Source organism: Centrocercus urophasianus, unplaced genomic scaffold (genome assembly GCF_019232065.1).
Source record: "Centrocercus urophasianus isolate 14NV4802_14NV808 unplaced genomic scaffold, USGS_Curo_1.0 seq_13, whole genome shotgun sequence".
In the NCBI taxonomy this organism is placed as follows: domain Eukaryota; kingdom Metazoa; phylum Chordata; class Aves; order Galliformes; family Phasianidae; genus Centrocercus; species Centrocercus urophasianus.
In genome coordinates this window covers 35380275-35404240 of record NW_024884475.1, presented here as the reverse complement: position 1 = coordinate 35404240, position 23966 = coordinate 35380275, and the positions used below count along the sequence as shown (strand labels likewise).

Sequence of the window (23966 nt, the reverse complement as noted above, 5' to 3'; positions counted from 1 at the left end):
TTCTTAAGCTGTGTACTGCAGTTAGGGGTGAAGGTACATACCTGGACCTTTACCACCACTAGCTTGAACGTGGCTTCTACTGAATGCTGAACTATCTGGCTGAAGTTTTTTATTACCCCTTTGAATAGCAGAATCCCCAATTCCATTCTCTTTTGAATAGTCCGATTTAGGAGTAGAATGCTTCTCACATCCTAAAAGAAAAAACATACTTATCTTTAGAATGAAAGGCTCCCTAATTTGAAATTCCCAGTATGAGAATTCAAAATGTAATTCTTAGTTAACAATTTGAAAACAAAAACCAGCCAATTGAGGGGAACGTGCACAGGGATATGCAAACACCTCCAAACATACCTCCGGATTTATATTAAGCTTTGCTTAAAGTATCTTATAACATACTTTGTTATAAGATCTTTGTAAAAGAGCACTTCTATATGCAAATTTACTGATATCTGTAATAAAAACATATTCCTATCTATAATAAAAACACATGCCCCCCCAGCCCCTTAATCCATGTGTGGGATTTGAGGTGGGAATACCAGCTGAGACAAGACACACAGTTTCAGTATTAAATAAGCACACTAGTCTTTCCTTTTGAGACCCCTTTAGATACTTACCATTGCACAATCAATGAATATTAAGATGTTATAATTACAAAATAAACAAGAGAGTTTGGCAAAGCAGATTATGGTAACAAAAAGAGAACAGATAGAAAGCTTACCCATACCCTGGGCTCACTTACAAAACTCTGGAGGAGGATCTCCAGAAAAGATCCTTCCCCACTGGCAGCCAGCTCTTAAATGGGTCCAGGAGAGGTGCAGCCAGGCTCCACCCCTTCTGGCAACACAGGTGAATTGCCTTCACCTGTGCTCCTCTGGCTGACTCATTGCTTGCCTCAGGTGATTAATCAGAGGTTCAGGCCGTGATTCAGCAGTGCCCACACACCAATAAAAATATTTAAGAACACATCAGCAAATCTACTATTCCCATCTTTAAAGTATTCATTTCATAAATATGGTTATTATTAAAATAAATCTGATTACCTGCATTTCCTCCTGTTGCTTTGCTTTGAGACCAGTGAATAATCTGCTTTGGAGCATCTTCTGGAGATACAGCTGTGCCATCTGGGTTAGCATAAAATAGCAACAACGGCTGAAAGTGACATCGAATGCACCGAGAGACTACATCTTTCCATTTTGTTCCAATCTAAGAAAAAAAGTCATTTCTGTATCAAAACCAGTTCAACAGAATTATGGGAAGAATAATTTAATAAGCATCAGTATTAAATTCCGAATTCTAAAGGTACGTTAAGAATCAGTATTTTAGCACAAGTTTATGTAAGCTGTGGCAAGAAGCTTGAACCAGCAGCACATCAGAATGGTAACATTGCAAATATAGCCATCAGTCATTGATTCTTCTTCTCATAAGAAGGAAAAACTCAACAGCTGACAGGAAGAGCATTAAGAGTCTTAAGTATCTGCTATCTGAAGGAGTGAAGTTGATTCTAAAATTCATTTGTGACAATCGACCTATAAAAATTAAAGTTCACTAAAATTAAGACTCTAACTTGCTTTAATCTTAATGTCAGAAAAAATGTGTACAAGAAAACTAAAAGATCACTGAATTACATAGCAGTAAAGAAGTATGTACCTCTTTCACATTAGCATCATCAAACAGCACCCATTTGCAACTCTTGGTATGAAAAGCAAAGGCACAGTAATGTCGGCTTGTGTAGCAAATCATTCCCACAAGAAAAAGTTCACTGTTTTTGGCATTTTCATCTGTAACCCTATAGAAGAGCTGTAGAAACATTTAGCATTTTTACATGTCCACAGTACATTTAACCTGGATTGAAGACCTACTCCAGCACTTCTAAAATTGGTACTAAATAGCCATTTGCATTATTCAGATTTTCATGAATACAAGTTTCTTGCACTTATTACGTCTATTATATTATTACATCTCATTATATTACTATATCTATATCATTATGTCACTACATTTATCATATCTATTTTGACATTTATTTTTAATATAGTTGATAGAGCAAAACAACAATGCTCTGGAATAATTCTACAAATATCAAATCAAATATGATATACTTAGATTTTCAATTAGGAATTCATCTACATTCATCTTCATTGTTTGGTGTAAGACCAACACATCTGACAAGATTTTTTCCTCTCACAAAAGCTGTATCAAGTAGCACATTACACAACATTAGCCGTAATACTTGAAGCTGATTTTTTAAAAATTTATGTACTTACATAGATGTGCATTTATATGCATATATTAATATTCACATTGATATGTCAGATTAAATTATAAAATAAAGAATTAGTTAATTTAGCTCAGATACCCCAGGAAGATAAAGTTGTGTTGCCAGATTCCGCATAACATCTTCTGTCAGATCAGAGTGTTCTGAGTCCCAAACTAAACCAATTGTAACAATCTCAGGGCAATTCATAAGAACACGACGAATTTTTATTTTTTGACCACAGTTACTCTAGAGAAAGGGAAAAACAAAACGGTGGCAGGTAAACGTTAAATATAAATTTATAATATTAGTTTATAATAAATAATGTTAAAAAAAATGGACCCCCCCCCCCAAAAACAGCCCTGGTATTCTCGAGTTACTAGACAAACAAAAAAACCTCTGAAACTTATTTTGATTTTTATATTTATTTATATGTTATGATGTCAGCTTCTAACAATCTACAGATAAAATTCTCCATCTTTTTTTTGTTTAAAATAAATAAACACCAATAATAAGTACATAAACACCAATGAAGGCTGTAACTAAACTTCTACATCAAACCAACAGCCTGGTCAAATATAAAGCTATGAAAACATTCGATTCACCATCAAGATTTTGTTATCCTCCCCCATTTCATCATTTCAGGTTATTTCTATACTTTATGCACTTTCTGATGATTCCTAAATTAACAGTACTGATAACTATTGATAGTACTATTCAATGAAAGAGAATAAGTTGAAAATATGACTATTTCTATCATTAGAAGCGCCACATTATTTCAATGTAAGACAGTTTTTCAAGCTGTCAGCATATATGAACTATGAACTGAAGGTGCTTCCTTCAAACAATACATTTCTACAGTCCAATCACAAATAACTAGCAGTATATTTAACATGGAGTGAAGTATAAAGCACAGAGTTAATAAGTTTCCAAACAGGCCACCTGAACAATGAAGTTTATCTATAAATGGAGCAACAGAGAAGAATTACAGGCTTTCTTACCCTAAGCTAGACTGCACTGAAGTGGCCACAAGGAATCTTTCAGATGAATACTTCACTCTGATCTAATATCTGAAAGAGCTCTGCATTGAATCTTAACCAAAGTCACAGAATCTCTGCTTACTTACAGGACACTTTCTGTAATCATCAGCAGTATTTGCTGCCTGCAGCAGTTCTGCAAACATTTCTGGCTTGAGACGCTCATGCCTTTCCATCATTCTTTCTACCTCATTACTGTAAAAAATAAATGGACAAATAAAGATGTATTGTCTTCTTACGAGTAAATAATTTGCAGCCAAATCTTAACTATCTTTTGTCTACAAATAAAAAAATCACAGCTAAAACAGCAGCAGCCTGTTGTGGTTTTTTGGGTTTTTTTTTTTTTTTGAGTGTAAAATCTCTCTACATCTTGCTTTTGAAATCCACGTTCCTTTGATACAATCTCAAAAGCACTTATTTCTCTGCCATGGCTTTTTTATTCCTAGGAGGTTGTGTAGAAAACTGAGACATATACAAGAACAAAAGCTCTTACCACAAAGCTGTGGTAGAAATATAACGCACAAATTCCGTAAAAGGCAACGGGTCTGATGATGCTCCACAACTACGGCATACACACTACAAAAATAAAAATCCTGTTGTTTTTATTTATTCATGACAGTGGAACCTAAGTATTCGTTAAAGCATTAATGTCTGACCTGTTCATACAGTGTCATTGCAAACTTTTGATGAGAGATGCAGGATTTTGAAGTGCACATATCTGTGTCGCTGTTTGGCACTAGGTGAAAATGAATCCTCTCAAGGATATTTTCCTAAATAGAAACAACAATGTAAATACAAACTGAATTGATGAAGTCAGAATACATAAGCAATGTTACAGTTCAATATTTCAGCAATTATTCCCCTTTACAGTCTACAGGTTTAATACGTTCATAGCTCTGTCCCTATTCACAAGCAAGTAGATGGAAAATCTCTTCACCTCAAGGCTTTCAAACATAACAAAAGAGCATTAAAGTTATTCAGCTCCAACTTCCTACCATATTATCCTTCAAAATAAGGGAATCTTAAAAAAAAAAAAAAAAATGAAGACAATATTAATTTAATTGCATACAATGCCTGAAATTTGTTCTGCATCAGGCCTCCACCTCAGTTCTTCATACCTGCGCATTTTCTCCATTTATCAATCTGATAATCCAATCATGTTTAGTGTAGCTTATGCAATGAATGACTACTGCTGACAGAGGCCTGGAAAACGCTCATAAATTGCATGTCTTAACTCATACATGGTTTCAGTTTTTAACAGAAGGAAAAAAAAAATTATCCTGCTTGTCATTAATTTGGCCCTGAATCAGCACATCCATTTTCTTCCCTCTGCTGTAACATAAAAGAGTTAACAGGAAGAAGCAGGTCTAGACAGGTAATTTAGCTGATTTCTTCAGGGGTCCAAACACGTTCTGCTTAGACACAACACTGACAAGATTCCCTCTCCTGACTGCAATTTAGTAATCTGCCTGCAAATAATCAAAACAGCCACAGGAGTTCTCCATTTGATTTTCCTACATATTTGTAAATGCATCTGGCAGGTAGCTATTCATTTGTAGGTACTTCCAGATGACGTTCAAATCTTACAGTAATCAAAACAAAAAGCATTTTCAGTTTCTAAAACTGATTTATTTACTTATTTATTAAGTTGAATAATTTCCATTGTCTAACAAAAGACCTCTGAGAAAAGCTTCTTTGACAGCATCCATGTGATCTCGAGTCGACTTTTATGGCTCATAAAAGCCAATAAAGGCTCAAACTTCTCACATATTTCATAAAAGCAGACAGCAACTGCAGCAAGAGTCAAGCTCTTCACATATTCATTCACCCTTGGATAAAAAAGTGGAAATGTCTTCTGCAGAAGACTTCAGTGAAGATAATCTCCCTCTCCACCAAAAAACTTTCAGAAGCTATTTGTCACCCAGCTCATACAGTGCTTCACATATACCTTTGTCTGAGCTACAGAACCAGAGAAGAAACCACAGAGCACATCTAAGACACTCCATCCCGTATTATCAGAAACTTACTCTGTGCATTTTGTCTCCATAAATTGATGAAAACAAGACCAACAGAATTATGCCACTTGTACCCCACCTGCAAATCTAAAGCTATTAAAACAACAGACCAGCTTGGTATCCTTCCCAGAAACCTAACGTAATCCTACTTGACAATTATAAAGTACTCACAAAGCATTCTGCTGCATCATCCATGAATCCAAGCTGGAAACGCTGTTCGTCTTTAAAACTTTCTGCCAGGGCATGTCTCATGTTATCTGATGGGAGTGCTTTTTCTCGACTGTGTTGAAATTGTGAAAATATTGCCTAGGAACAAATACGATTACGTAGCTTAATTAGCCTTGACTACAACTGTAGTTCTGTTCAAATACATCAGCTATCATGCAGCAGGTATATAAAAAAAACTTATGAATATATCCACATTTAGAAATGACTCCTTTCTCTTCAGTTTCATGTTCTCAGTCATTCAATTATATAGTGTTGAGCCACCAAACCATACTTTGATCCAACAGAAAAAACAAACAACAAAAATGAATATAAAAATGCAAGTGATTGACCTTAACTCCCAGAAGCAACATAAACCTTGATCTATAATTAAGGAGTTTGTTTAATCCAGTCACTGGAACAGTGGCTCATGCTCAAGCATTTCATCTTTACAGGTGGAATGCAACTCTTAGAGCAGAACACAGTACTTCTCATTTTAGTTTTACATGTTATTCAGTAAAGAATACATTTACATTACTACTTGAGAAACTTCTACATTCATTAAAATGATGCATCTGCAGAATTATACGGAATGTTGGTAATCCATGTTATTAAATCAGCTATGTACTCACACAGTGCATACAGCAAGGCAAGAAAACAGGTCAATATTTGCAATTCCAAAATCGGAAAAGAAATTGCACTTGATTTTTTCTTCATTTCCCAGAAAAGACAGCTGGCTATTACTTCTCTTTTTTGGCAGAGGTACACCTAACTGACCTCATTATTTAGAAACTAAGGGAGTTCGGGTTTAAAAACTGAACATCAAAAGCCATTAAATGGATGAAAAAACATTTGCAGATATTAAAGGGTTTATTCCACTCTCAAAAATTCTCTGAAGTCAAACTTCACAGAAAAAAAATGAGAAATAAAGACAAAGCAAAGACTAGCCACATAAAACAGAAATAAGGATTTTCATTCTTCACATTGGCTCCTCTGGTAAAAAGTAAACAAAATCTTTGTTTTGCTGCTGGTCAGACAGCAAAGATGCAACAGATATGCAAAGCTTCAGTGTTTATAGAAAGCAGTTTTAACCATAATGCATTCCACTATCTGTCAAATGTTTAGGCTTCCCTCTCATGACAAAAATCATGATTACTGATAAAAATTACACTCACAATTTTTGAATGCTCACACTGATATAAGTTGTTAACAGAGCCAACACTACAAGTTAACTCTGCTTTGAAAATACTTATTTCTCATTGTGGCTGCTAGGTCATTTCTGGTATGCAAGAGAACCTTACATGTCCAGTCTAAAGAAAAAAGTACAGATGAGCAGAATTATGCAGCATATATGCTCATTGTTAGCAGTCTCCACATTTCAAATCCCATTCCAGTGGTGTCTAGAGAAAAAAAAGAGTGCATTTAACTCCCACACCACCACCACACAACAACACCCACAACACAACCAAAAAAAAGTTGAAGATAACTGAAACAGAATTCATTGGCACAGCTTTCAGTTTACAGAATAGGCTCAGAAAAATCCATCTACCCTAGAGTAACACTTGCCTAGAGCAAAAAAGTCAAATTCCCTCAGGAAAGTTTACAAAAATACAGATTGTTTTTTTCAGATTAAATATTGATTTTCATTGGTGAAGTAGTAAGTAAGGTTAAAACAGTCCAAAACCATTTAAAAAAAAAAAAACTTAATAACTTACTGAAATGCATCCACATCCAGAACATACACCACATAAATGTAAAAATGCCCTAGGTGCTGAACACAGAACAAACAGAATCACTCAACCAGTATCTCTAATAAGCCAAGAATGCAAAACCAGTGGTGTACATAATGACTGCGGACAGATACTTCCATATGAGTTAACTACAGCATTTCTGGTTCAATACCTAGGCTACTGGCCATGCAGTTGTAAAGATCACAACTATACTGTTAAAACAACGATCAAGACAATTCCGAACAACTCCAGATCAAGCAGTAAATCTGCTTCTCAGTGTCGTGGGGCACTTCTCAAAATCGAAAGACGAGACAACGCAAAATGTTCAGGTCTGTAAGCCATTTTGAAAAGTGGCACAAGACAACGCATTGTAGAAAGCAATCAAACATCCAAGACACTTGGAAGAATAAAGAAAATTGCGACTCATAAATTGCAGCAGCCTCAGGAAGGAGCTAGAGGTGCTTTGGTGGTAACTTGAAATAATGCAAAACCTATCAAGCATCTCCATATTGCAGTTCCAATGATTACAGAGACAGTATACAGGAACATTAAGTGGCATATTCAGCTTAGGAATAAAACCAAACACTTGTCTTCAGAACTGGAGCATTGCTGGAACAGAACAACTTACTACTTACAGGTTCAACTGTGCTGTGACATAGGTGACATCTTCACATTTCTGAGCACCTTAAAGCTGCTACAGCATTTTTACAATGATTTTAGCAATATGATTGCTCACTATTACAATTCAATACATATTTTCCAACAGTTCACACCATTCAATCCCTCTACATTCCTGAAAGGCAGTTCCAAGGCATCTTTGAACAAGGGAACAGGCCACAGAGCTTACCCTGCATTACAACATCAAATATAAACCTAAGTCCGTACACACAACATGCTCCAAGAAACTAGAAGCTATCACCCCAAGACAGACATAAGATTGTACGTGAAAAGACAGGTACAACTTGAGTTATCGACTGGACTTCCTGTAGTAACAAGACCAAGTGTCAGCAGATAGATTTTGACATGCCTTCTATTTCACTGGAGTTTTTATGCAAGTTCTCTGGAGTAAAAAGTTTTTTAAACGTTGGAAAAAAAGCCTCAGGAAGCTGGTTTGAACATGCATAGTTGTACCAAAATCTACTTCAACTTGTTGGCATTTTAAAATTAACTGTTTTAATCAAATAATTAAAATGGCACCTTTTAAGAAAGCTCCGTTTGGAAAAAGAGATCAATGGACAATTAGCTGTGCTTTACTGCAACCATGACAAACTCTACAAACAGCAAAAACAAACAAATTAAACCAGAATACATAGACTATATAAATCTCCTGGCAGACTAACTATCGCTGCAAACAGTCTTTGCCTCCAAAGGCTTATTCAGTAACAAGGTTTGGTCTGTAAAACTCCCTGTGAGTGAACTCTAACCAGAAACACCCGAGAAGCAACTCAGCATCTCCTTGCCTACAATTTACTATACTCAAAAACCACTTCCTCAAAGAACTCCAATTTTAGCGTAGCTCCTTTCTGTGCTCTCCATGAGTTATTCTCAATTCTGTACACAACACACGTTCTACGTTCTCGTATCAGAAACCCAGAAGTGCCTTTATTGCCAGTGAAAGTAGAAGCTGTATATCACTAAAAAAATTTACATATATGTATACAAGCCCTATGCCTTTTTCCAGTGAGACTTTTATCCCAGTGAAACATGAGATATGACATTTACCACTATTCCCTAGTAACCGCAGGCAGCCAAATACCAGCACAGTAGAAACAGTAAGAGCCTAACAGAACACAATGCTTGCTTCCAGATTTCAGTTTAGTTACAAAACCAAAATGCAACTTTTATACACTAGTTAAGATATGCAGCTCTTACATAATTTCAAACAGTAAAACATCAGACTTCTTTAATTTTCTAGTACCTCTGCATACCTTTCAGTACTTACAAGTACAGCAATTAATTTCTGTACAGTTACTATCAACTACCGAGTAAAAAAGAATCTTGATAACTTTACACTCAGTAATGCTGTTACTCTATTTAAACACTGCATTAAAGAAAAGTGTATGCATGTCAATATGAAAAAACCTCCACGAGGCTGTTATTTTTAAAACAAGTTATACTTATTAACTCTACATACAAGTTTTATGCTTAAGCACTTAGGCTGTATAGTTTGTGTACTGTCAAAGAAAATATTTCTTACAAACATCTGTTATAAATGGCATTGAGATCAAATTGCTTCTACATACAAGAATGATCTAGTCAGACTCATGAATTATAGGGATATAAAAATTACCAGATCTCAGTAAAATTATTTTCCTTTTTTTCTTTTTTTTCTTTTTTTTTTTCTTTTTTTTTTTTTCTTTTAAGGCATAAATGGACAAATGCATGATGATTTCTTAGAAAAGCCTTATTTACCTTCAAAGCACAAAATATGCACGCATCTCCCTGGCACACGTGTCCAGTTAAACCTCTTAAACTTCGTCGAAATATGTCAAGTTGCCATAAAACCTACAAAAATAAAATTGCACAGAAATTAAACAACATAATCTGAAGGTTCGCCATTTAATGAAGTGACATACAGTAGATAATCTTTTGTCACTTTACATACAACATGAGAACCAAGATTGCTACATGAATCAACACCCTTTTTTATTATCTGAGCAAACTGTAGAAGGTTTGCTTTCACTGTTATAAAACGCTTCAGAAGTTTGACGGTGAGATCTACAATGGTACTGCATTTGTATTGGGAAAACAACTGCAATGCTCTTTAGCAAACAAGCAGTAAGCTAAATATTATACAAAGATCGCAGTTGTCTTACGGCTTTACAGAAGAGGGAGAAAACTATTCAATCTACCTTATTTTTCACCTCTCCTTCCTCCATGCCTTCTTTCAAATAAAATTAAGGAAGATAAAGAAACTGAATTGCTAGGTAAACTGTGAAGAGTTTCATTTTGTTCTCTTCCTAAAACAACTGATGAAATAATTTGCTTTTCTACAAACCATAATAATCCACTGGTGCTTTATCAACTTTAAGCTGCAGCATTTTATTTGTATAACTGTTGTACATAAAGGCAACATCAGTTTGGTTGCACTAACTACACTGCTTCTAGCATTTAATGTCTTAGTCCCACAATGTGTGCAGTAGTTCACAAAACAGCCCACAAAAATAAATGCATCAAAAATGAGTTCTCAAAAGGCACAGCTACACGAGTTACAAACCAGAAAAAAAATATTATGTCTATAAATATAAGTGCTAAAATTGATTAGTACTAGTTTGGAAGGTAATATTAGAACCTCAGTTCTGAAGGTTGAACAACAGAGAGAAAAGAAAGGAACACATTCCTCCTTTCAAAAGGGCAGTCACCATCATCACCCACTGTTTGATAAACAGCAGCAAGTTGTAAAGTGGTAGGATTGTCTGAAACCATAACTAAAAATGACTTAGGTTTAATTTTAGGCCACCCTAGGGGAAAATACCAAAACTGAAAAAGAATATAGGTCAGGCTGTTCTCACTAAAAACAAAGCAACAAACTCATTCTGCTGAATCTATCATACGTTTTTGTTTTAAACATACACAGATATCGTATTTACACGATGTGCATCTCTTATCTGCTATGTTCAAATCTATACAATTGTTAAGACTTTATGCTATGGCTGGTTGTTTTTTTTGTTTGCTTGGTTATTTTTTAGGGTTGTTTATCTCAGTTTTTTCTTTTTTTTTTTTTGTTTGTACATTTTAAAGTATGAATTCTGAGCCCCTATTAAAACCTCTGCCACTTAAGCAATTTATTTATTTTATTTAAAAGTAAATAAATAGTTTATAACTATTCAGACTTGCAGGCAACCCAGAAAGACCAGCACTGCTCTGTCACAGAGTTAATTAGATTCCCATATTCCCTGTTGTAAACAGGCTTGTGAAAGACCAATATTTATTGTGCTAATGTTATTGTGCTATTAAACTATACTTTGGAGATCCAAACAGGCGACATTTTTCCAATTACAGTTCATATAAATACAGAACAGTACGTAGGCAAATACTTGCAAGAAGCTGGTCTGCATCATACAAAACCAGCAAAATGCTGTTTATTTCTTTGATATATCTCCTAATTCCATATGACATTCCTAAGATTAGAAGCAAAGCTTGAAAGGAAAGCACTCATGACAATGTACATAAACATAACGTGCTGCCATTTTTGGCAAATTATTTAATACTCACAATCCCTCAAAATCAAATACTAAATAAAATTACTTCCACAGTCTTCTTTTCTCTAATAGTAGCCACCCTTTTTTCAGAAAAGTGAGTTCCCAAAAGACATTGCATTCTGTCTCATTAAGCATCTTTGAGAAGTTTAGTAATTTGAGAACGGAATTTAACACCATTGAAAAATGTGCTGTATTTTTCTGCAGAGCATGCATACTGTGATAAAAACAGTCAAAGCAGCATTTCTGAGAAAACTCTTTCCCTGCTATGACCACCCAAAGCTGCAACAAAATGAGAAACGCACAGTAAATAAAAAAAAATTGCCTTACCTGAACAGCACTATTAAGAAAGCAGCTGTTCTGTCCTGGTTCATTTAATAAGCCTTTCGTAGGGGCCAGGGACAATATACTTCCAGGCTGATAAACTTTTCCAAGGTTACCCCCAGGTTTTCTTAGAAATTTCACCCATGCCATTATTTTCTAGACTTTATATTGCACTGTTCACACTTGAATATTTAAGGATATGATGGATCCAAGGCAAAGAAGGTCCTAAGACAACTGCTCTGAAGTCATGGTGTTCCAGTAACCATTCAGGGGTTTAAGCCCTTATCCCAGGTGTCAGTCATCTACAAGGATCAGTCCATCAGCTAAAAATTTTCATGTGGCTACACTTCAACTGACTTTACAAAAATAAAAAGGAAAAAATATGCTATTAAAAATATGCTGTCCAGTTAAGGTTAAAATATGTTACTAGAGTAAAAGTTCTTGTTAAGGATGTTGCACAGTAACTGACTTCTTCTTTCGGGAATATCAGAGTATTACTACAAATCATGAGTTGTATTAGATCAAGAGTTTATACAGGCATTATACATCTATTCTCTGACTTCCTTCCATCTTTCTACTTTTAACTGCGATCCATGAAATATAATCCAGTTTAGAAGATTCCATGTTTATCTCATTCTTTTTCCAGTGAATCTGAAATAGGAAAAAAAGCGAAATATAAGAATGGAACTTTTTTAAATGTTAGAAACTACCTAAATAAAAAATTGAAATAATGGCTGAAACAATCCCTTAATCTAAAGGGGCATGCACCAATCAGGGAGCAAGAGAAAAAGCTTCCACTCAACAGTCCTAATAGCGTTTGAGACATAAAAATTACAATATTTTATCTGTCGTTATCAGTTACACCCTAACTTATTCTGCAGCTTTTTTAAAGATCACATAATGCATTATTCTAACTTGAAATCTCAAAGTCCAATTAAAATATTATCAAGAAATAAATATTTTTATTTTACATCTGAAAATGTAAGAAGATGCTTTTTATTTCAATATCAAAGCAAATCACATAAATTTGTGTCCACATTATGACAATATCATGAGTGGATTCTCAGTTAGTACAAAATATGGAAAGCTGAGTACTGTCCAGGAATTAATTACCTACCCACATTCTTAAAGCATCAGGAGAGCCACAGCTAGTAGCAGACCACAAACATTCTGATAGCTGTCCTACAGCTGGCTGCCCAGTAACAATTCCAAGACTTTCAAATTGCAGCAGCAAGTTTCTCTTGCTGTTGAAAATACATATTTGCAGGTAAATGACTTCTATGTAAAACATCACCATAGGCGTGCTTATAGCACGTATAACAGTCTCCACAGAGCAACGAATTGGCCAGCTAGTGTGATGTTATTAAAATAGTCACATAATTACTTAAAGGACAGAACTGAATAAACTGAAATAAAACAAAGCAATTATAACTACATATTTGAAAAAAGTGCAACACAACCTCTTACAGACAAGCTAGTCATTCTAGATTTTACAAGCATGTGAGATATTATCAATTCATCATTACACAGCAGAACTTGCAGGATTCCCACTATACTTTCTTCCACCACATAAAGCTTTTAAGATCAGCATTCCAAACCCAGCTAAATACAGCAGTCCAACAACAAAAGCTAAGTTGACTAAGATGACTTCACTGGTTCAGAGCTACCAACAGCACACTCGTGTCCAGCAGTTCTACAGCACTCAAATACTGTACAACTACAACACCACAGAAATGTATCATGTGAGCTTCAAAAATAATGCAGGAAGACTTGCACCTCTAAAACCTTTTGTATGAAAGAAACATTTACACTTGCTTGTATTATTAAAAAGAAAATCAATAACTGGAACATAACCAAAAGTCCCTTTTGCCCAGCACATAATCAGATGCTTTCTGTTTGTTTACTGATGTTACTCTATCTCACCCGTAAGTAATTTGATTTAATAATACTGGAAGTAGTAAGTCTGATCTGTGGCAGCACTGAGCAAAGAATCCAAAATCTAACTGGAAACTGACCTTGACAGAGTATCATGGGATAATTGCGCTTTCTTTGTGTTCACTGCAATAAACCCAGAAGGAGGGGCAAAAAAACCCCATAGTAGATAACTGTAAACATAAATCAGTTTAAAATCTTACTAGAACCCTAAATTAAAGGGCGTATCTACTTCAAATTCTATTTCCACATGGAAATCACAGTGCTACACAGCATAACAGCTAATATTCTACAAAGAAGCAAGCACAGGTGAAGGTACAAGTAAAGCAAGGATGACAACAGAAAATGATTACAGAGCGCACAAAGCGAGGCACGCAGAGGTCGTAACAGATCTGCACAGAGCAAGTAAGTGAAGAAAATATTTCCAACAAATACTTTCATTGAAAAGCTTCACTACAGTATAAAATATAGTAATAAAAAGCAATGGCTCACTAAAATAAAGTTAAATAAAGAGAAGCCAAGGAAAAAAAATCCAGGATGTACAACTGGTTCTAACCACTCACCCAAACACACATTTATACACACGTGTATCGCTGTACAGGCACACATACATTGGGAGCCAGCAACTCGCACTGAAAATGCCTGGCGCTGTGAATCAGCACACGGATCAAAGTCTCCTGCTGCTCAGTTAGAACAGTAACTTTTAACTCCTAAACAAATTATAAATTATCTGTTTAACTATGAATTAAAAAAAAGCACAGACGTTTTACATTCAACTTTCAATTGCTAAAATATTTTCTTCCAATTTCTGATTTAGAACTTCTGTATCAATGCTAAAAAAAAAATGGACCTACTACATTTCTGTCATAAAGAAAGCTTGCTCCCGAAAGTAGTAGGGAAACTTCTTGAGCGCCTGCTTGCCTGTCAGTACGGACTTCTTCATTCCACTGTACATAATTTCCCATATAGAGAAATGTTGGGGAAAGTTTTCTCCAGCTTCCTGCTGTTGTATCAGAAAACAAAACTAAACACCAACTGGCGATTTTTGGTAACTGAAAGTATCAATCGAGGCACATTGAAGAGGAAACAAAAGGTGGGAAAGACTGGATAGGGAACATCTGAATGGTCTGGAGAATTAAAGCAGTGGAGTATTCATGCTGCAAAGCATACTCAAAATATCTCCTGCTGCACCACCTTTGAAAACACAGTCAGGATGGGTCTGACCCACAAACATTAGGCTTGCTATTCGCCCAACCAAAACTACATTACTTCTTACTACATAACACATCTCCAAAAGCTCTCCAACAGAGGGAATCCTCAGCACAGGTGATTCAGCTTTCCTGTTGACTGCGGTTCAAGGTCAGTACTGCTCAGCCTACAGCAATGGAGCAATAGTAGAAAGAGATGGAAAGTAAAATAGGCTGTACATCAACATTAGGATTGAAGTCACAGGCAAAATATGTGTTTCTAATACCTAAATTTTGCTTGAAAACACACCTTACAATATTCAACTACAAATGCACTGGAGGAGTTTGTGAAGTTGGACTACAGTTGGTTACGTAAAGAAACACAAAGAGAAGAATTCCAAGATTCATCTGCAGAAGAAAAAAAAAAAAAAAGCTTGTTCCGTGAGTTTTTCTTTATCATTTGAAGAGAAGGGAAACTTAACATGACTTGGGCATGTCATTAAACATACATCTGTTTCACAGAATCACAGAATTTTAGGGGTCAGAAGAGGTCTCCACAGATCATCAAGCCCATCTGCTTTGCTAAAGCAGGTTCCCTACAGCAGGTTGCACAGGTTCACATCCAGACAGGTCTTGAATATATCCAGAGAAAAAGACTTTAGAAAATGTTCTGCTTTCTAAATGCAGAACAAAGATAAGGATCTTCTACACAGTAACTTACAGATAAAAATAATGAAGTAATTAGGGAAATATTACCTCTAAGATTTCATTCTCAGCCTTGGGACTTACATCAGTGATAAGGGTTGAAAAGATCCCATTCATTTTTATGTTGCTTTCTTACCATACTTTCAAGTATCACTTCCCCATATTTTAGAGCAGAAGACTTACACATGGATATGGGGCCGAGGGAATGGAACAGGGTAACTCAGAATCCACCTAGCCTGTATATTTTAACTGCTAGTACATTTTATTTGTGAATGAAACTCTACGAAAACAAGACAAGAATTGTTTATTCGCTAACAGCTTCTGTAAAGTCACTTTGTTTCCCACTTCACTGGTACAATAACATGCAACTTCCATGCACAAAGCATTGGGCTGTTGGGGTGGGTTTCAAAAAAGTTATGGCTCACTGTGAGAATTTCAGGGAAATGGTTCTTTCTTAGCTCAACATCAGCATCACATTACATGAAGGTGCATGCTGTTTAATTTCACATCCACAAAGCAGTGAATACAGTTTTTCAGTTACCCACCAGGTAGACACCCAAATAGCTTATAAGTAAAACAATATATTGCAGAACGCATTTATTGCACCATTTTCCACTCATTTTCCAGAATACTGTTGTATTACAGCCATAAAACCTCTTTCAACAACCCCACAACATCAGTACACCTTTCCAAAAAAATTTAAATGCAATGCTGGGAAAATCAGGAGTGACTACTTTAAGGTTATCCTTATACAACCTTCTAAAATTACTCTCTGGAACTGCATTCTTTAAAGCACATATGTCAAACTAAATAACCTACTCAAATATGCAACAATTCTTTTTAAAAACTAAACTGAAAAGGACATAGCAGATAGCTTCTCCACTTAAAAGCTGTTTGCAACTATACTAAGCTAGGAATTATACAAAGCCGGTACTGCAGTCCCTTTGTTTTATTAACTACCATCTTTCTCCTCCAGAAGGGTCAGACTTAAATCCAGGAACAGAAAATAGCTGAGTAATAATTCTACTCAGCACGCTTCTCCAGACATCAGATTGTTTAGTCCTACCTTGGGGTGGGAAATCCCACCGATCTTCCTTTCGTCACTAATAACCCATATCAAACATTACGTTGCACCACTCCTCATTCACTAGCAAGAGGGGCATTGTAGAAGAGCCGTCCAACAGAGCTATGAGCAATATGATTAACATTTGTCACACATTTACTTTTGCAGCCTCTGCCTCTCCCTAAGGAAAGTTTATAGTTGAGAAATTTAGATCACGCATTCAAGGGCTTTTTTGATTTGTTTTTCTGAGGAAAAAAAAAGCCAAGATTAAAGACAGCTATTGCAGAAGATGCTGGCACAGATATATGCTTTTTAGTCACAGCAAACTTTGCCTGATTTGAACCATCCACGAAGCACATTATTCCCTACACTCAATGGAGGCCATTCCAAACATCTGAGAAGCAATGCTGCTGATCAACTCAAGACCACTGACTCACTTGACCTAAATTCAATCTTCTCCAGGCTGTAATTAGGAGCTGAATACTCTTCCTTCATATCCAAGTAAGCCATTATTGCACTGCAGCATTTATAAAGGACCTTTAAATTTCAGTGGCTAATAAGTTGTTGGCTTGAAAAGGTGTGGGTGGCTGAGGATTGATTGTAATTCATCCAAACTGTACAGTCTTCTAGGAGTCCAGCCTTTCAGCAAAGCACGTTTCATACGATGTTAATTAACATGCTACGGAAGATTTTTATCATCTGGAACTAAAGAAATATTCTTGCCTTTCGGCCTAAAGGGACAAAGTTTGGATGGCAACTCTCAACCAAAGGAAAAAAAAAAAAAAACAAAATCATGAACTTTTAAAGCAACTGCTATTTATCAGCCTAAGTTCTTCCACTTTGCTCAGTTTTAGCAACTGTTCCTCAGTCATCACTGTTCCCCATCAAGCATCAGGCGACCATTAGCTGTGCAGACACACGGGACAAAATACATTTCTGCCATTTATCTTTTTGGCTCCCAGAACAAGAAATGCACTAATCTACAGAAACGCACACTTTCACCAGTTTCATACGAATACCCTGGGAGTTAATCAACTGTGGCTTGCACAGCCTTTTCAGTATAAAACACTGCTAAAGTAGTGTAGAAAATGGCATAGTTACTACTTCACATCACCTACTTTCTATAAGCACATTTGAGTTTAGACATCTTTGGAGTGCACTCAGTTAAAACTGGGAAGATAAACAGTGGGTTCTATGAGCGCTGCAACTACGAGTGCTCTTTACACACTTACGTCTCATGGGTTACTGAGTCCTCCAAGTCCTAGCTGGCGTACATACCAACTCTGCTCCCTGCATCTGCTTACAAGCTCTCTTTTTTCCAGCCAGCTGCCCATTTTCATGTACTCTGTAAATGCATAATCATTGTCAGGATTTCTATAACTTCCATTAAATTGGGTAGAAACCTGCCAATGGGCTCAGAAATTGTTGACTGTGTCTGAAATTTGGCTGAAGAATCATCACTTACATCTCAGTCTCATTTTGCAATGCATTCCAGTGTGTTGCATAGATGAATAGTGACAAACAGCTTCAGTGTCCAACAACGAGGTTACTTTTAAGCAATACAGTTCTTTGCTTCTGCTGGTAGCTCACACCTCTGCACTGAGCTTGGCAACCTACTCAGTGATTTGAAGACTCCGGTAAATCAGTTTCTTAACTGATAATTTGTTACAACTTAGGAATTTACATATATTTAGAAAGAATAGAGACTAAGTGTATTTGGAAGAAGAAAACGTACTATGGAAAACTGCCAGACTTCAACACTGAGCTAACACTATTAGGACCGATGACACTTCCAACCCCCCCAACCCCCCAAAGGACAAAATTCATCAAAAATCTAAAACCTTATGATCATGAAAATTTGAATGTTTTTGTCAGTTTAAAGCTTGACATTTAAAATGACCAAATTTCATCAACAGATCAAAAAAAATCTTTATACTGTGAAAAGGCCACTATAAAAATAACCAACTCAACGTTTTGGTCACTGTAGTAATCTGTCCCCATCTTTATTACTGCACTGAACTGTATGTGACAACAGATCTCACTTGCTGTAATATACATCTAATGCTCCTAGTAGTCCTTAATTTCTGTTTGTCTACAAAAGCCCTCAAATTACACGCTTATAAAAATTTATGTTTTCAGTCTTTGAAACATCAGAGCAAAAAACCTTTCATTGATAACAGTGCATACTTGCAAGTCATGATTTGCAACAAGAACATTACTGAAACCAATTAACGTACATCTCCAGCTGTGACAATCAGCCCTGATTTCATGGGGTAACGGCAAGTACACCAGCCAGTACTATTGGTCTGACACATTCCTTCTACCTTCCAACACTGACTCAGAAAGTCTCAGGAGGCAAAAGTGTTATTTCAAATCTTCTCTCTCAAAATAATTCCACCCAATGCCTGAAGACCTTAAAACCAAACTTTTCTTCTATTTTAAATATCTCTATTGTCTCTTCTCTTGCACACATCCATTTAGCAGTCCCTCAAAAGCTAAGTCACTGCTCTGTGATGTCATATTTATTCATATCCTTTCAGGATGGGAAAATCAAAAGTGTAGATGCTATCACAGATGGCTTCTGTAAAAGCATACAATTTTTTCTTTAAACTGTTCCAACGAAAACTTTCCTGTTTGCATCTAAAAGAAAACAACAGGTTCATAGCAGCATCTCTCAACCGCTGCAACTAGGAACCAACTTTAGAAATAGCCACAATGGCAACTCTGAGTAAAGATCTTAAAGACAAATTCCCAAGACATGACACGAGCCAGTATTTACAGTGAATCATCATGCAGAGAAACTCACACTAATGAATTCACATGGAGAAGCAGGACAGAAGAGGCAGAGAAGGAAGCAGTGTGTCTCAGCTATAAAAAATTTGGTGCACAAATGCCCTAAAGCAGCAAGTTATCTTTGAGTTTTCTCATAATAGCATTTCTCCCTACTGAATTCAAGTATCAGCATACATTAAATATCAGACCTATCAAGATCTCAAACCAATCTGAATGTGATGAAATCTCAGGAGTGCTATTCCCAACCATCCTCACTCTCAGCCACAGAGATATATTATTAAAAACAACAACCTACAGAGATTTTTGTTTCTGCATCTTCTCAGTCATTTATGAAGTGTTTTGTTCTCTGGAATGTTTGATAATTAACAAATGTGAAAAACACCCAGTTTTTATTTCTTCCCCCAAAGCTTTCTTTCCACAACCTTTTTTCCCCCTCAGTCCACACAGCTCAAACTCCAACCAAGTCCATAACCTTGGTACAGCTTCAGCACATCAGCGTTTCACCATGCCCTGCCAAAATCCAGCTTGTTTCCATTTAAGCCAAAAAAGCATTTTTGAAGAAGTTTTTGAACAGATTTTGCTTCTGTTGCCATACTCCTCAAATGACGGAGCTGATTTTACTGCATCCAGCACCAACAGCTGAGGAAAAACTACCCAAGTGTTGCAATCAAGACCTTGGAAAGCAATGGAACTGAAACGTAACAGCACTAGCATTGGCCCTGGAGCCCCATGGATCCCACAACCAAATAATCCTGCTGCCGTATACCACACATCCCATATGACTGGAAAAAGATTCTGCACTATCAGGTAGATAGAAAAAATCAAGTACATTTTTGGTGTTTTTACTGTCAACATCCCACTGGTACAAAGTAAGAACTTTTTACAGAAATAACTATATTAAAAAACCTGACAAACAGTAACTATATCTTACATTGCAGCACTGGTAAGGCAGGAGAACATCACTTGTTCTTTATTCAGATTAACATGCATTCAGATTACAACAAATGCTTGCTGTTTCGATAGCAAAAGTCATCACTTCATGACAAGACAAGACAGGGACAACAGGAGAAGGGGCTGCACATCACCAGTTAGGCACAACACCATTCATACGACCGAATTTTAGCTCTTAAAATAACCCCAAAACTTCAAGGCAAAACACGTGCAGTACAAAGGATTAAAAGGAGGTACGTAAAAACCACACTTACTTTGGAAAGAGGAAAAAACGCGCTGAGAAAACGAGACGTATTCCCCTCGGAAAGCGTCTTTTAACGTATTTGCATTGAAAATCAAAGCAGGGGACAGCCGCAGCGCCGGGTGCCGAGCAGTTTGCAGCAGCCGCCCGCCCACCTGCACCCGGAGCGCTACCCGAGCGACTGCAAACGCTGGGAACTGATTGAATTTCACCGAGCTCCACGCTACCTGCACTGGCATTTCCTGTTCCAAACACTCCGAAAACACCCCAGCCGAGCTCGCTGACGGGCATGTGACTACCGCGTTAAACATTAACTTCTGGCCCCCAGCGACACAACCCCCGAGCTCGCCCCGTCCCGCACGCAGTCCGCGCGCTCTTCGGAGCTGAGTATCGCCGTGCCGGCCTACCGCCGCTTACACAACCCGAGGAGCGGGGACAACACCAGCCGCTCCGTGCGGCACTACGACGGCCCCGGGAGGCGTTCAGCCGCGGTACCGCGCCGCGCCCCCAGGAGACGGCGGTGACCCTCTCCCCAAAGACTCCGCGCGGGACGGGACCCGCGGTCGCCCGCCGCCCTCAGACGAAGCGACCCCAGCACATCCCGCCCCATCCCGGATGGGGGGGGGGGGGTGTCCTCGTACCCCATTCCCGGCTCAGATCCGCCGGGGCACCCCGCCTTACCTCTCTTCTCCGGCGGCGCCAGCTCGTGGCTGCTCTCTCGCCCCCTCCCGGCAGAGCCTCCAGCCACGGTCCCGCCCTCACAGCAACTTTTGCTCCCCCCTCGCCGCACCCGTCTCCTCCTTCCTCTCCCCGCGTCTCGCCTTCTGGGGCAGCGCGTGCGCGTGCGCCCACCCCGCCTCGGGAGCCGCCTACGCCCGGCTCGGCAGCGCGCACGCGCGGCGGAACGGCGCCGTGGCCGGGGCGGACAGGGTCTCTCCGCGCGTGCCCGGCGCCAGGAAGAGGGAGAATGGGGGAGGAGGGAGGAGGGGAGCGGGCGGCGCCTGGCTGTGATCGGAAGAAAGGCTGGGCGGTGACGGGCCCGGCGAGACGTCTCAGTCGGCGTGCCGCGCGCAGGCAGCGTGCCTAGTAGGCGCGGTGCAGCCCGCATCCTTCGCGTCGACGGGGTCCTCGTGGGGTCGCGCCTCGCGCTTCCCGCTTCTCGATTCCCGCCCGCTGGCACGAGGTGGGCGCGCGGCCGGCCCTGAACGCTACCGCGCGCTGAGGAGAGCGGAGATGGGGCTGAGGCTGCAGGGCGGCCCGCCGTGCCCGGAGGCCGAGGCAGTGTCAAGCTGAGGGGCTGCAGCACCCCTTCTTTACCCCCTTTCTTAGTGTCGTTCTCGGCGCATCGCCTGCGTGCGAAGGGCGCGATTATCCGGTGTGTGCAAGCAGCGCGGCCGTGCCCCAGGTAACTGAGGGAGCAGCTGTAGGGTTGCAGGCCAGGAAGCCGGCGTTGGGGCTGTTCCAAACCACCGGTTTTTCGTGTTAATAACCTGTTAAAAAGAACGGGGCAGCGGTTGCTTTTCCAGCAATTGTTCCTCAGCGCTCCTTGCAGGATGTCTGCCCGCGCACGTGGGCTCTGCTGAAGGTGCCCGTGAGGTAACGCGGGCGCAGGGCTGCTCCCGGGCTGAGGGCGGCTGTACATCCCAATGCTGCACTGCGTCTTGGTGCCGCGTTGCTCTCGGACGCTGTTCCCTATCACCTGAAGAGCTGCCCTCGGGTCGTTGCCCCGAAGTCACGTGCCTATTATTTTACCTGCTGTATTATTTTGTGGAGGGTGGGGTGCTTCCTTTTGTTGTTTTCAGAAGGAATTACTTGTTTGCGAATACTTGCATTTATAGTTGCTTGAGTGCTTTTAGTGGTTTGCTTTTATAGTCATCGTCCTGGATAAGCGCATGGATTTCATCAACGCGTTTCAGTTCTCCACTCATAATGATACTTCACCTATCGCCGTGCCCAGGATCAGTCTTTAGCACACAACTTCTTACATTCCCACTTTTCCAGTTGCCTTTCTTTATGATTTTTCAGGGCTTGAAGAGTGCTAATGTGACAAAACGTGTGGTCACTTTCACTATGAACTCTTCTGCCACATAATCCTTGTCTTGTAAAGTTTACTGCCCTCACTGTTAGATCTCCAGATTGCAATATTTCACTCTTAAAATACTGTGTGGGACTCAAGGTCCTGTGTCAGATACCTCACTTGCTTACGAGGACACCATACTTGAGTTAAACTGTTATCCACATTCATAAAATTCAGTTTTAATACCTTTTGATCAGCCTGATCTTGCTAATGTCTCTTCCATTCTGCTGCTTGTGTAAAAGGCATGCTGGCAAAGGCAATTTCCTCAAGGTCACTCTCCAACCTTTATGATCAAGCAGCCAACTTCTTACTTAAAAAAAAAAAAAATAAAAAACAAACAAAAAAAAAACCCAACCAAAAAAAAAAAACAACAATCAACCAACCATGATGCACTGAGAAGAATTTCAGTTAAACTGTCAGACTTTATATTTTTATACCTGTCTCCACCCTTTTCTGTGATTTGAATAGTCATATTCTCAAGTGGAAGGGTTTTAATACAAGATTAATGTGAACTTCTTCCTTGTGACTTTCAGATGTTTCGGATGGTAATTTGCATGTAAAAAATACCTGTTTAAGAATGTATACATTTTTGACAGAAAGTAATACAGTGCATTTCCTGAATTTTGTGGTTTTTGAAGGGCATAGCTTCTGTGATTCTCCCATTGTCCTGAGGTTCATCGAGTATCTTGGCACAGGCCCCGTGTTCTTATGTAGTTTATGTAGTACTGTACTGGCTGCTTACTGATAGGTATTTGAACTCCTAGTTTTTGCTAGAAATTTTGAAGTGAAGATGTGTTAAAGTCAGCACGTTAATTTTGCCACCAAAAAGTCCAATTTCATGTCAGAATATTTTGTTCTGGTATGTTTATAAACAACCTTCTGCATATCATTTTACTTAGTGTCAATTTAGTCTTTGATCCCTGCATTGCTTCTTCGCAAAGGCAGTCATGCAGAAGCATCTGTGAATCCCAAAGAAGGATTATGACTTCATTGTGATTATGACCTCATTTTGATATTTTTGTTTCTCCTGTATGCTACTTTCTTGTTTGCCTTTGCCCTTTCCTCAGCACAGATTTGTTTTTCCTTGCTGATCTATTTAGAAGTCTCTTTGGACATATGCTGGTTTCTTCTGTTCTTTTTTTTTTTTTTTTCCAGAGGAAATGTAGTCTGTGAGCTCTAATTATGGTATATTTTAAGGTTTTCTACCAGGGAATCTTAAGAGAGTCTCCCATGCAGTTCAGATGGATAATGACA

General features: G+C 38.5%; 1 protein-coding gene across 3 annotated transcripts in view; it reads right to left on the bottom strand.

The window, feature by feature from the left end:
* Positions 1 to 21397, bottom strand: part of USP53 (ubiquitin specific peptidase 53) — a 33883-nt gene extending 12486 nt beyond the window's left edge. The window contains exons 1-11 of one of the 3 annotated variants that reach the window (XM_042812742.1): positions 21317 to 21397; positions 11770 to 12414; positions 9653 to 9745; positions 5478 to 5612; positions 3948 to 4061; positions 3785 to 3867; positions 3381 to 3486; positions 2357 to 2503; positions 1648 to 1797; positions 1041 to 1203; positions 42 to 191 (exon numbers count right to left, since the gene is read on the bottom strand). In XM_042812742.1, the coding sequence (XP_042668676.1) occupies positions 42 to 191; positions 1041 to 1203; positions 1648 to 1797; positions 2357 to 2503; positions 3381 to 3486; positions 3785 to 3867; positions 3948 to 4061; positions 5478 to 5612; positions 9653 to 9745; positions 11770 to 11913 (1285 nt within the window). In that variant the 5' untranslated portion in view covers positions 11914 to 12414; positions 21317 to 21397. Of the gene's footprint in view, positions 1 to 41; positions 192 to 1040; positions 1204 to 1647; positions 1798 to 2356; positions 2504 to 3380; positions 3487 to 3784; positions 3868 to 3947; positions 4062 to 5477; positions 5613 to 6811; positions 6911 to 9652; positions 9746 to 11769; positions 12415 to 14258; positions 14279 to 21316 lie in introns of those variants that run through there. The other 2 variants (XM_042812743.1, XM_042812744.1) reach the window with 2 other exon arrangements.
* Positions 21398 to 23966: the final 2569 nt, after the last annotated feature.